This window comes from Dendrobates tinctorius, unplaced genomic scaffold, assembly GCF_039654945.1.
Source record: "Dendrobates tinctorius isolate UK_male_01 unplaced genomic scaffold, ASM3965494v1 ptg000157l, whole genome shotgun sequence".
Taxonomy (NCBI): Eukaryota; Metazoa; Chordata; class Amphibia; order Anura; family Dendrobatidae; genus Dendrobates; species Dendrobates tinctorius.
Genome location: NW_027361824.1, coordinates 14,172,217 through 14,184,833, shown reverse-complemented (window position 1 = coordinate 14,184,833; position 12,617 = coordinate 14,172,217). Strand labels below are relative to the sequence as shown.

Here is a 12,617-nt window from a genome sequence, read left to right as displayed (position 1 = left end):
GGGGGGGCGGACCGCTCGACAGCGCAGGGGGGGGGCGGACCGCTCGACAGCGCAGGGGGGGGGGCGGACCGCTCGACAGCGCAGGGGGGGGGCGGACCGCTCGACAGCGCAGGGGGGGGGCGGACCGCTCGACAGCGCAGGGGGGGCGGACCGCTCGACAGCGCAGGGGGGGGGCGGACCGCTCGACAGCGCAGGGGGGGGCGGACCGCTCGACAGCGCAGGGGGGGGCGGACCGCTCGACAGCGCAGGGGGGGGCGGACCGCTCGACAGCGCAGGGGGGGCGGACCGCTCGACAGCGCAAGGGGGGGCGGACCGCTCGACAGCGCAGGGGGGGGGGCGGACCGCTCGACAGCGCTGAGTGATAGTCACTAGATTTTAATCGACGCAGTCACCAATGGGTTAAGGGTGAACATGCAGCAGACCTGTCCACCAGAACACTGTACTGACCTATATTCCCTCTGGTTATTGCCCCCCTGGCCATGCAACTTACCATCTGACCATCAGGCCATGCTCCAGAAACGTCTTCAGGTTAGGGAGAGTCTGCCGTAAATCGGGGGTCCCCAGGGAATGCTGATATCTTAACTGGAAAAGATGGAGACCACGTTATGTCACAGCTACATTATCAGAAACGATACATTTATATTCTAGCAGAGATTACAGACGTACATACTATAGGGACCGCCCATGTTCTGGGGCCCCAGGAGCAAGGGAGGAACAAACCAACCTCTCCAAGTACAGCGATGGAGCATGGGTGGGACATCCTATCACCTTAGGATCACCTCTTCAGATTGAAGGGGGGCACAGCGCTGATCTAGTGCCAATTGTCACCTGCAGTGCGGCCGACCCAATACAATTGGAGCCACCGGTCTCTGAATCGAGGGTGGATAGGACCAATCTTAGGATCGAAAAGGTCCAAGTGGTCAGACCTCTGGTAAACAAAAGTGATCCTAGAGATATTTCCACTTAAAGGGGATCGGTCACTTGCTACAAATATATAATTTTAATACCTGATGTAAATGTCACTGTTCTCCTGAATCGGGCGATGTTTCTCTTTTGTTCCTGCGCCTCTCCGTTCCTGAGTTATGGCCCCTTCTCTGTATTTAAAGAGTTTTTTTTCTCTAACTGGGCGTGGTGAACGCCTCATTGGACAGCTCGAGGACCACGCCTCTTTGGCTGAAAAATATGCAGGGAAGATGGGGCCATATCTCAGGAATGGAGAGGTACAGGAACAAAAGAAAAACACCGCCGGATTCAGGAGAACGGAGACATTTACAGCAGGTTAAAAAACAATATGTTATTAAAAGAAAGGGTAATTACATCTACAGCATGAAGTAATGGATCCATTGTTCCCTGTTATCAGCCGACCTTAGAATTCTTTAAAGTGATCCCACTTACCTATTTGTCTCCCATTACACTGCTGCACCATCATACACTGGCCATTTTGTGTTACTGTGCCTTTAAATAGCCTAAGAACGTCTTTTGTTGCTGTTGGGTGCAGTCATCTCATACCATCGTTATATGTTCCCCGAGGTGCTGGCAATGGGTTGATGGCATTCATATGGAACTGATAAAATGTTCTGGGCCATGAAACATTTATAGCCGGCGCTAAAAGGCAGATTAGGAAATTACATGCGGGATATTTATAATGTACCGCGTGTACGGGTGGAGCGCCGTCCTATGAAAGATACATGACGTGTGACCGTAAATCAGCACATGGTCCGACCATCGCGGCCGCCAAGAATGCTAGTGTGCCTTACAGTGTGAATGAGGACAATAAAAGATACACATAATATTCTGCAGAGCTGTAACTGGATAATTCCCCCCAGGAGCTCACAATCTAACCTCAATATCAGGACCAAACTGTGCAGATAGTGACTCTTGTGGGAGTAGAACCCAGGACCCTGGTACTGCAAGGCAACCAATGAGCAACAACTTCTCTTACAGGCGGCCTCTGCAGGAGATATCTGGTATTACATGGCATGTAATATAAACGATGCCCTATTGGTCACATGGACAGGGGTCCTTCTCGTGTGACTTGTATCCGAAAAAAACCAATAGTATCCCAGTTTCAATTAAAACTGGTCATGTATGTCCACAATGACAACGCAGGGGCAGAACACACTGTTGGTGCAGGCACACCAAGCACTCTAAGTGCTATTTGAGGTCCAATCAATGCAAATGCCGCCATGTAGATGTGAAATGTTTGACAGGTTACAATTGTCAAGGATAACAGCCAGGTGGGGAGGGGTCACGCACATCCCACCGCTGCCACCAGTTTGTCAGGAGACGCGACTCCTCTGCCTCCGATCGTCAGGATAATTACGCAAGTGACTGACGAGTGATGGACGAGGCTGCAGCTGCTTCCACTACTAGGCCGATTATTGGGGAACGCACAGCGAGTGTATGGTATATACGTCACTTTGTCCGAAGCCTTTATAGACTGCGCAAGCATGACGCTCCTGCGCAGTCTGGCTCCAGACAGAATGAGGCATCCAGCAGTGAGGAGTGTGTATGGCGTCAGAGTTGGCGGTACGCATACACACTGCATACTGCTATGTCCGGCGCCTTACTTACCTGACCGGGAGGAGCGTTGCCGCAGAGCTTCTCTTCAGCCGGAGACCGGGGCAGGAGTGCGGCCGGAATCACGCATGCGCATAGCACGATCCGGAGCAATTTTGCTGAAGACACATTTGCAGTGTGTCTTCAGCAATATGGCGCCAGACAGCGCTATGGGCATGCGCGTACTCCGGCGACTCCTCCCCCCACACTCCTACCCCAGCCTCCAGCAGAACGTGACAGCGCTGGGGCACAGGAAAGAAGGGCGAGTATGTTTTTTTTTTTTTCTATGTGTGTAGTTTAATAGGGGCGAGGGGACCGTGCATACCACGAAAGGGGCGTGAGGGGACCGTGCATACCACGAAAGGGGAGTGAGGGGACCGTGCATACCACGAAAGGGGAGTGAGGGGACCGTGCATACCACGAAAGGGGAGTGAGGGGACCGTGCATACCACGAAAGGGGAGTGAGGGGACCGTGCATACCACGAAAGGGGAGTGAGGGGACCGTGCATACCACGAAAGGGGAGTGAGGGGACCGTGCATACCACGAAAGGGGAGTGAGGGGACCGTGCATACCACGAAAGGGGAGTGAGGGGACCGTGCATACCACGAAAGGGGAGTGAGGGGACCGTGCATACCACGAAAGGGGAGTGAGGGGACCGTGCATACCACGAAAGGGGAGTGAGGGGACCGTGCATACCACGAAAGGGGAGTGAGGGGACCGTGCATACCACGAAAGGGGAGTGAGGGGACCGTGCATACCAGTATTGGGGGGTGAGGGGTAGCACGTATACCAGGATTGGGGGGTGAGGGGACCAATCATACCCGTATAGGGGTGAGAGGACCATGCATACCAGGATAGGGATGAGGGGTGCCATGCATACCAGGATAGGGATGAGGGGTTGCCATGCATACCAGGATAGGGATGAGGGGTTGCCATGCATACCAGGATAGGGATGAGGGGTTGCCATGCATACCAGGATAGGGATGACGGGTGCCATGCACATCAGGATAGGAGGGGGGCAGCACATACCAGGATGGGAGACCATATACCAATAAAAGTGCTTGCCACCTGGACGTAGAACGGGCCCATAGCGCAATACTATATATATTTTTATTTATATTATATATATATATATATATATATATATATATATATATATTTTTTTTTATTTATATATTTTTTTTTTTCCCCCCTGTCCTAATCTGGCTGTTCATCACTACAATGACACTCTTAGAAGCACCCTTGACCAAGTAGCTCCCCTCACCCTCAGAACCTCCAAGCACAGAGTAAAACAGCCCTGGCCCACATCGCAAACTCAACTTCTCCAGCGATGCTCTAGGAGTGCTGAACGCCTATGGAGAAAAACACGCACACCAGAAGACTTCATCCACTTTAAATTTATGTGAAGAACCTATAACGCTGCCCTTCACCTCACCAAACAGACCTACTTCACCACCCTGATCTCCTCACTAGCCAATAACCCCAAGAAACTTTGACACTATTCACTCCCTTCTCAGGCCAAAAGCACAAGCCCCTATCACAGACATTTGTGCTGAAAACCTGGCCTCCCACTTTACAGAAAAAAATAGATAATATCCGTCAGGAAATCCGCTCCCAACCACTAAGTGCTGTGACTCCCATCCCTTCCTGTATCTCCCCTGGCTCACTTTCCACATTTGATCCCATCACAGTAGAAGTAGTCTCCAGACTCCTCTCTTCTTCTCGTTCGACTACATGCACTACCGACCCCATTCCCTCACATCTCCTCCAGTCTCTCTCTCCAGTCGTCACAACCCACCTAACTACAATCTTTAATCTCTCCCTCTCCTCAGGCATTTTCCCATCCTCCTTCAAACACGCCATTGTTACTCCATTACTAAAGAAACCCGCTCTCGACCCATCCTGCACAAACAACTACAGACCAGTCTCCAATCTCACCATCTCTAAACTTTTGGAGCGCCTAGTTTACTCCCGCCTTACCCATTACCTCTCCACTCACTCCCTCCAAGACCCTTCACAGTCCGGCTTCCGCCCCCTACATTCGACTGAAACTGCACTCAAAGTGACGAATGACCTTCTGACAGCAAAACGTAACGGTGACCACTCTCTGCTCATTCTTCTTGACCTATCTGCAGCTTTCGATACTGTTGACCACCATCTCCTACTCTCTAGGCTCCAGTCACTAGGCATTAAGGACACTGCTCCCTCCTGGTTCTCTTCCTAGCTCTCTGACCGCTCCTTCAGTGTTTTGTTCACTGTCTCCACGTCATCTCCTCTTCCTCTCGCTGTCGGGGTACCTCAGGGTTCAGTCCTTGGCCCCCTTCTCTTCTCTCTCTACATGGCCCCAACTGGACAGACCATCAGCAGATTTGGCTTTCAGTACCATCTTTATGCTGATGACACACAACTATATTCGTCATTCCCCAACCTTACCCTCGCTGTACTACAGAACGCCAGTGACTGTCCGCAGTCTCCAACATCATGTCCGCTCTTTATCTGAAACTCAACCTCTCCAAAACTGGGCTTCTTCTTCCGCCGTCTACTAACCTCCCTAAATCTGACATTTCCCTCTCCGTGGGTGGCACCATAATAACTCCCCGGCAGCAGGCGCGCTGTCATGGTGTTATGTTTGACAGCAATCTCTCCTTCACATCCCATATACAATCTCTTGCCCGCTCTTGTCATTTTATGTGTAAGTGTGCATGTGTAGCCCATTCACTATCTCCATCCATCCTTCACTTCCCCAAGATGGCTGGACCATCATTATAAATACACACCTGTACTTTGTAACTCCCCCACCTCATTGTAGATTGTAAGCTCTCACGAGCAGGGGCGTCTTATTTTTCTTTAATTATTGTATTGTTAACGTCGTTACTTATGACTTGTGTTTTGAAACTGTTAAACTGTAAAGCGCTGCAGAATATGTTGGCGCTACATAAAGATAGATATATATATACACTCACTGGCCACTTTATTAGGTACACCATGCTAGTAAGGGGTTGGACCCCCTTTTGCCTTCAGAACTGCCTCAATTCTTCGTGGCAGAGATTCAACAAGGTGCTGGAAGCATTCCTCAGAGATTTTGGACCATATTGACATGATGGCATCACACAGTTGGCGCAGATTTGTCGGCTGCACATCCCTGATGCGAATCTCCCGTTCCACCACATCCCAAAGATGCTCTATTGGATTGAGATCTGGTGACTGAGGAGGCCATTTGAGTACAGTAAACTCATTGTCATGTTCAAGAAACCAATCTGAGATGATTCGAGCTTTATGACATGGCGCATTATCCTGCTGAAAGTAGCCATCAGATGTTGGGTACATTGTGGTCATAAAGGGATGGACATGGTCAGCAACAATACTCAGGTAGGCTGTGGCGTTGCAACGATGCTCAATTGGTACCAAGGGGCCCAAAGAGTGCCCAGAAAAAATTCCCCACACCATGACACCACCACCACCAGCCTGAACCGTTGATACAAGGCAGGATGGATCCATGCTTTCATGTTGTTTACGCCAAATTCTGACCCTACCATCCCAATGTCGCAGCAGAAATCGAGACTCATCAGACCAGGCAACGTTTTTCCAATCTTCTACTGTCCAATTTCGATGAGCTTGTGCAAATTGTAGCCTCAGTTTCCTGTTCTTAGCTGAGAGGAGTGGTACCCAGTGTGGTCTTCTGCTGCTGTAGCCCATCTGCCTCAAAGTTCGACGCACTGTGCGTTCAGAGATGCTCTTCTGCCTACCTTGGTTGTAACGGGTGGCAATTTGAGTCACTGTTGCCTTTCTATCAGCTCGAACCAGTCTGCCCATTCTCCTCTGACCTCTGGCATCAACATGGCATTTCCGGCCACAGAACTGCCGCTCACTGGATTTTTTTTCTTTTTCGGACCATTCTCTGTAAACCCTAGAGATGGTTGTGCGTGAAAATCCCAGTAGATCAGCAGTTTCTGAAATTCTCAGACCAGCCCTTCTGGCACCAACAATCATGCCACGTTCAAAGGCACTCAAATCACCTTTCTTCCCCATACTGATGCTCGGTTTGAACTGCAGGAGATTGTCTTGACCATGTCTACATGCCTAAATGCACTGAGTTGCCGCCATGTGATTGGCTGATTAGAAATTAAGTCTTAACACACAGTTGGACAGGTGTACCTAATAAAGTGGCCAGTGAGTGTGTGTATATATATATATATATATATATATATATATATATATACATATACATATATATACACATATATACACACACCCCAGTGCGGTCACTGCCAATGCCACATAAAACCTAATCACTACTCACTGCCACCACTAATCATTTATACAGGCGGAGTGGACACCTGGTCCAGTACACAGAGTAAGAGAAACGGAGCGAATACATTTTGTATATTTAATCCGGAAAGGTAGGCAGTGTTTATAATAAATATACAAAAGATAATACAAAAAAAGTGGGACCAAAACAATACAGTATATACAATTACATAACCTAAAAGGGATAACAAAAGAAACCAACTAAACCGGATGTCACGGAAATAGCTCAGAGCTACGCAGATTGGGAAAATGGAACACAGAATTTGGGTCTTCCAGAATGAACAAAGACAGACTCAAACTTTCATTATCTCAATGGTACGCCCACATAACTTCCATGTGAGCTCATCACGGTGAGGTGAGTGTGGGATGTGCTAGGTCATTCAGAATTCCATTAGATCTCCAACTTAAAGGATATCTTCGCCCCTCGAGGTCCCAGGCGATAGATATTGTCATGTTTCTTGTCGCGATTTTATATGCCTATAAGAATGAAACACGGCATGGATAACACCATCCATTGGAACGTTATGAAGTTGGAGGTGTTCAGCTGGCCTTAATGTGATGCGAGTCAATGCGTCATGTTTGTCCCTTCACTACAACGTCAAAAATATATCTCCCATAAATATCGGATTGATGCAAATCCCCAATATTCATCACTGTCCCATGGCTCCAAAAGGTCCAAGAAGATTCTAAGATGAATGGAGATGAAAGCGTTGGCTCTCTTTTTCTTCCCAGTCATTGTTAGTTTTATTCTTCCCAGTTACAATTCATCACATATGTTCTATTTTAATAGAGGTTGAAGCGTTACTTCTCTCTCTCTTCCGATATGTTCAATTATAGGGGGACCTGTCCTCTACCTGGAGAGGTCTGTATGGATTTTCATTTCTCTTTTCAGCATAACCTGTCTCCACCTAATCAGGCGGAGAGGGAACGTTTTTAGGAATAGCCATTGGAAGCATTAGAAGGATTCTCCTTGTTGGGCAGATTTTTCCAGGACACTCGCTCGCTCTCTATTGCTCTCCTCACAGGGCCTGTTTTAGGTCAGTCCCTCCTTCACCTATACCTGGTGGTTATGACATACTCCCCATTTTGACATTTTCTTCTTAATTTTATGGTTTTTTTCTCCCTCCGATAATGTGGCGGTACAAAAAGTGAGCAATGCAACGTCAGCAACTGGAGGAGCCTGTGCCGCGCATCCTCCTTTCAGCAGGAAGCCAGAAAGAAGAATTGCTGCAAAGTGCAGCAAAGCAGGTTCTCTCACGGGAAACGGGGCTTGGTCTGTAAAGCGTTTTTTCCTTAGGTTATGTCAGCATTCGCTCCCTCCATTTCTATATAAATAGAAGATATTGCAAATTGTAAAATAACTTACAAGTTTCAGCGTAAAATAAATATTTCCAGGTGATAATGTAAACTGTATAAATCACCCCCGATTATAGGGCGCGTCCGCACGATAAGATTACCGTGAGTAGATGTAACACAATCCTCTGTGGATTTTATATGGTGCATTAGGGCTTTTTTTTTCACCCACATCTCCGTTTATTAGGCATCTCAAGGCCGACAAGTAGAGTTCTGCCAGGTCTTATGAGGAAAGCTCTGTATTACAGTCGTCAACAAAATCGTCTTAGAGCTAATAAAATATCAATCTAGATGGTGAAGAGGATGAAATGAGCGTTAACCTGTCGCCGGTAACACGGCGCCGTCAGACACCATCGAGTCCGTGTTTGATCAAAACCACCAGAACGAAACATCTCCTGTCCAGGGCCAGACGAGTGCGGTGCACCGGGGTGACCCACTGTAACAGACCCAACTACGGCTCCTCTCATGCACCACACAGACGAAGAAGATGTGCGACTACATAAAGGGGAAAGCATCACTTAGCGCACAGTGGTTGGACCTCCACAGATCTTCCTAAAGGAGACAGACCAGACAGATTGCCAAGAAACTCGAACATTTGCCACCACAGGAGAAACGTAATGCAAAGTGGCCGTTCAGATGATACATGGACAATTTGAGCCGCCAACCTCCCCTCGAGCCGCCCAAACTCCACCACTCATTACAGGAATCCTGAACACACCGGTGACTGAAGTGCCACAGTGAAGGGAAAAACTAAAGGGGACTTTGCAATGGAGACCACTTTATTCTCAGAATCAGTGAGACCCTCAATGACCACTGCGATATGCCACTTACCAAAACAGGAATACCCCTTTAAGTAGAGCACATAAAGAGATGAATATGCCTATTAATAGGGGTGTAATTTTCTGATAAGTGGCTGCTCGGCCTCCAGGACTCCCATCTATCAGAACAGGAGTCCAGTGAGCAGAAGTATCTGGCTAGTGATGGACACAAATGTGTCCGACCATTTTTGTGTATGTGAAATATATTCCGGTCTTAAACAAAAAAAAAAAATCAAAACCTGAATTTGGTTATTTTATTTTGCTGTAATACTTTGCGCTCCAGACTTTATTATTTTCATCTGTGAGAAGCAGACGATGGACTTCACAGCTCACTGACTCTCCCATGGATGGCTCGGCTGCTGTCTATATTCTCTGCTTCGATTTTCTTTGGGGAGAGATAGAAAAAGTAAAAAAAAAAAATAAGTTCGTCGGCTCCGGCCAAGATATCCTGAGCTTTACTGCATCAGCCCCGGCCCATAAAATCCAGAGTTTATGTTCTTGAAAATGATACGTCCAACGAGCTTTATAAAGTGGAGCACAGACCGGGGGATACTGGGAGAACTGCAGACCACTATAACCTCAAAGTATAAGGTGCCACTTTAGGGCACAGGCGCCAAGAGAAGGTCTCTTACAATCTATGGCAATGAAGGGATTTAAAAAGTGAACCCCCAGCCAAAAATTTAAACTTTCCTGTGCAAACCATCGATGTCGGCCATGTTGGTTCTTACACTACTAGTTTCTCGGTCACGTGGCCACCGAGATTTCCTCCACTGTTTCCATTCTCCAGAGCAGTTACGGTAATCATACCCACCCATCCCAAACCATATTACTTTTTTTTTTTTGCACTTGTGTAGTAGACCGACCATCGTCTTTAGTAGCATTTACAAACTAAAAAGTTTCAGAGATGACATCAAATATAGAAAGCTAACTTCTCCTACTAAGGTTTTTAGTGTTTACTTCTCCTTCCATTCTTTATACATAGGAACTTGGCAAGCTCTCCCATTGGGGGGGTTCCCAGTTTTTTCTCTTCCTTACAGGAAGAAAGTAGCAAACTTCTCCATCTAATCAAGTTAGCTACTTTATCCTATAACAAATAAAGGGAGGCGTAAAAACATGTTCTAGAGTTTGAATATTTTTGCTCCTCCATTTATTCCCTATAGGAAAGAAGTAGCTAACTTCTCTGCATCCTCGAGTTTCTATCCTCCCTGTATTCCTTATATTGAGGAAGTAGCTGACTTCTAGCACAATTTCACATTACTTTGCTCCTGCATGTATTCCTTACATGAGATTAGGGTAGCCAACTTCTCAAGTTTTTCCTATATTAAGGAGGAAGTACTTAACGTTTCCTATTTGAGTTTCTGCTCTTCTCTCTATTCATTGTATGGAGGAAGCAGCCAACTTCTCTACCAAAACAAGTTTTAAGGTTTTGTTGCTTGCTCGAGTATAGGAAACCAGTAGGAAACTTCACTTTCTACTAAAGTAGCTGCCTTTTACTAGAGATTTGGGTCTTTGCTCTCCCCTCTACTCCTCATATGCAGCAAGTAGGCATGCTCACTTTTTCCTTGAGTTTCGTTCCTCCTTCTTTAGAGGAAAACAATGGCTAAATTCTACTCAGGTTTCATATTTTTACTCCTTCCTGACTATGTAGAGGGAAGTAGCTAACTTCTACTTGAGAATTTACTCCTAGATCTACTGATTTTTATACAGTGGGTACGGAAAGTATTCAGACCCCTTTACATTTTTCACTCTTTGTTTCATTGCAGCCAACTTGTGGCATCATTCCCAAGACGACTCGTGGCTGTACTAGCTCAAAATGGTGCTTCTACTCCATACTTCCATACTGAGCAAGTCAAGATGAGGTGCAGAGTGCACATTAATGAGAAAAAAAAGTGAACCTTCGAATTTACCAAATGGCTGAAATGAAACAAAGTGAAAAATTTAAAAAGGGGTCTGAATACTTTCCATACCCACTGTATGGTCCATAAAGCTATAACAGTGCACTTGCCCTAATTTAAAAGCACATCAGGAGCTAAAATTAGCTGTACGGCTATAGTAAACGGAGGTCAGGAAACAATTAGCTCCTTGGATCCTCCATCTCCAGATTCCACCTTCACGGGTCCATGGAAAGGCGCCTCCTGGACGTCTGACGCATCAGCTTTACAGGTGCGGAGATCCCATTACCACTTCAATGAACGGTGACAGTCGGGTGAACTGTCTGAAACCAAAACTTTTTTTCCCTCCATTTTCCACCTCTAATTGTAAAGTTTTGGATCATGTCAAGACAGAAACTGTCCAAGGCAAACACACGGGGCCGTGAACGCTGCTCAGCAAAATCTCTCACAAGGGGTTTATTAAAAAGAAACTTGTCATTACAGATGCCGATACACTCTGGATGAAGAGAAGTGAAAATATTTTACATAATACGGTTACATTTGACCCTGGACTTTAATAGTTGGCCTAAATCCTGCTTCCTCGAGTCCAGCTGTCGCACCAAAGGATGTCATCTGGAAAGATGAATTGCATTGTCTAATACTTTGCAAAAAATACTTGGACTCAGGAGTTGTTCCCGACATGTATGAAATAAGTGGTTCGGGAGGTAGACTTAAAGATGGCAAACTGACTACCGTTTGAGCAGCACATACCAAGCGATTGCAAGTTAAACTTTTTTGCTTGACAATTCTCGCATATTACATCCGTTTTGCCCATTATGACTTTCAGATTTTCATTTTGCCCCTTGATTCTGCTTGTCTCATCCGATTCTCCTGAAGACGACGTTCCCATTGTTCAGATGTTTCAGCTTCGCCTGGATTCAGCCCATTTCATCAGATTCTCCTGAAGACGATGTTCCCATTGTTCAGATGTTTCACCATCCCTTGATTCAGCCTGTCTCATCCGATTCTCCTGAAGACGATGTTCCCATTGTTCAGATGTTTCACCATCCCTTGATTCAGCCTGTCTCATCCGATTCTCCTGAAGACGATGTTCCCGTTGTTCAGATGTTTCACCATCCCTTGATTCAGCCTGTCTCATCCGATTCTCCTGAAGACGATGTTCCCGTTGTTCAGATGTTTCACCATCCCTTGATTCAGCCTGTCTCATCCGATTCTCCTGCAGACGATGTTCCTGTTGTTCAGATGTTTCACCATCCCTTGATTCAGCCTGTCTCATCCGATTCTCCTGCAGACGATGTTCCTGTTGTTCAGATGTTTCACCATCACTTGATTCAGCCTGTCTCATCCAATTCTCCTGAAGACGATGTTCCCGTTGTTCAGATGTTTCACCTTCCCTTGATTCAGCCTGTCTCATCCGATTCTCCTAAAGACGACGTTCCATCTTCCCTTGATTCATCCTGTCTTATCAGATTCTCCTGAAGACGTCCCTGTTCAGTTTTTTCCCACATCCCTTGATTCAGTCTGTTTCATCTGTTCATTTTTGGGTGCATTTTAAAAACCAGTCCTTAGTATCATGACCCTTAGTAATCAGCTCACAATGTTCAGAGATCTAATAGGTGAATATATGTATAAATAAAAATGTAGCTATAGCAAAAAGTGTGACTGCCTCACAGTCACACTGTTCTA

General features: G+C 46.6%; 1 protein-coding gene across 4 annotated transcripts in view; it reads right to left on the bottom strand.

The window, feature by feature from the left end:
* Positions 1–12,617, bottom strand: part of UVRAG (UV radiation resistance associated) — a 91,356-nt gene that overhangs the window by 23,283 nt on the left and 55,456 nt on the right. For all 4 annotated transcript variants that reach the window (XR_012220658.1, XR_012220659.1, XM_073548606.1 and 1 more), the window contains exon 14: positions 491–582. Coding sequence is in view for 2 of the 4 variants with exons in the window: in XM_073548606.1 (XP_073404707.1) it covers positions 491–582 (92 nt within the window). In the remaining 2 variants the exon portion in view is untranslated. The remainder of the gene's footprint in view (positions 1–490; positions 583–12,617) is intronic.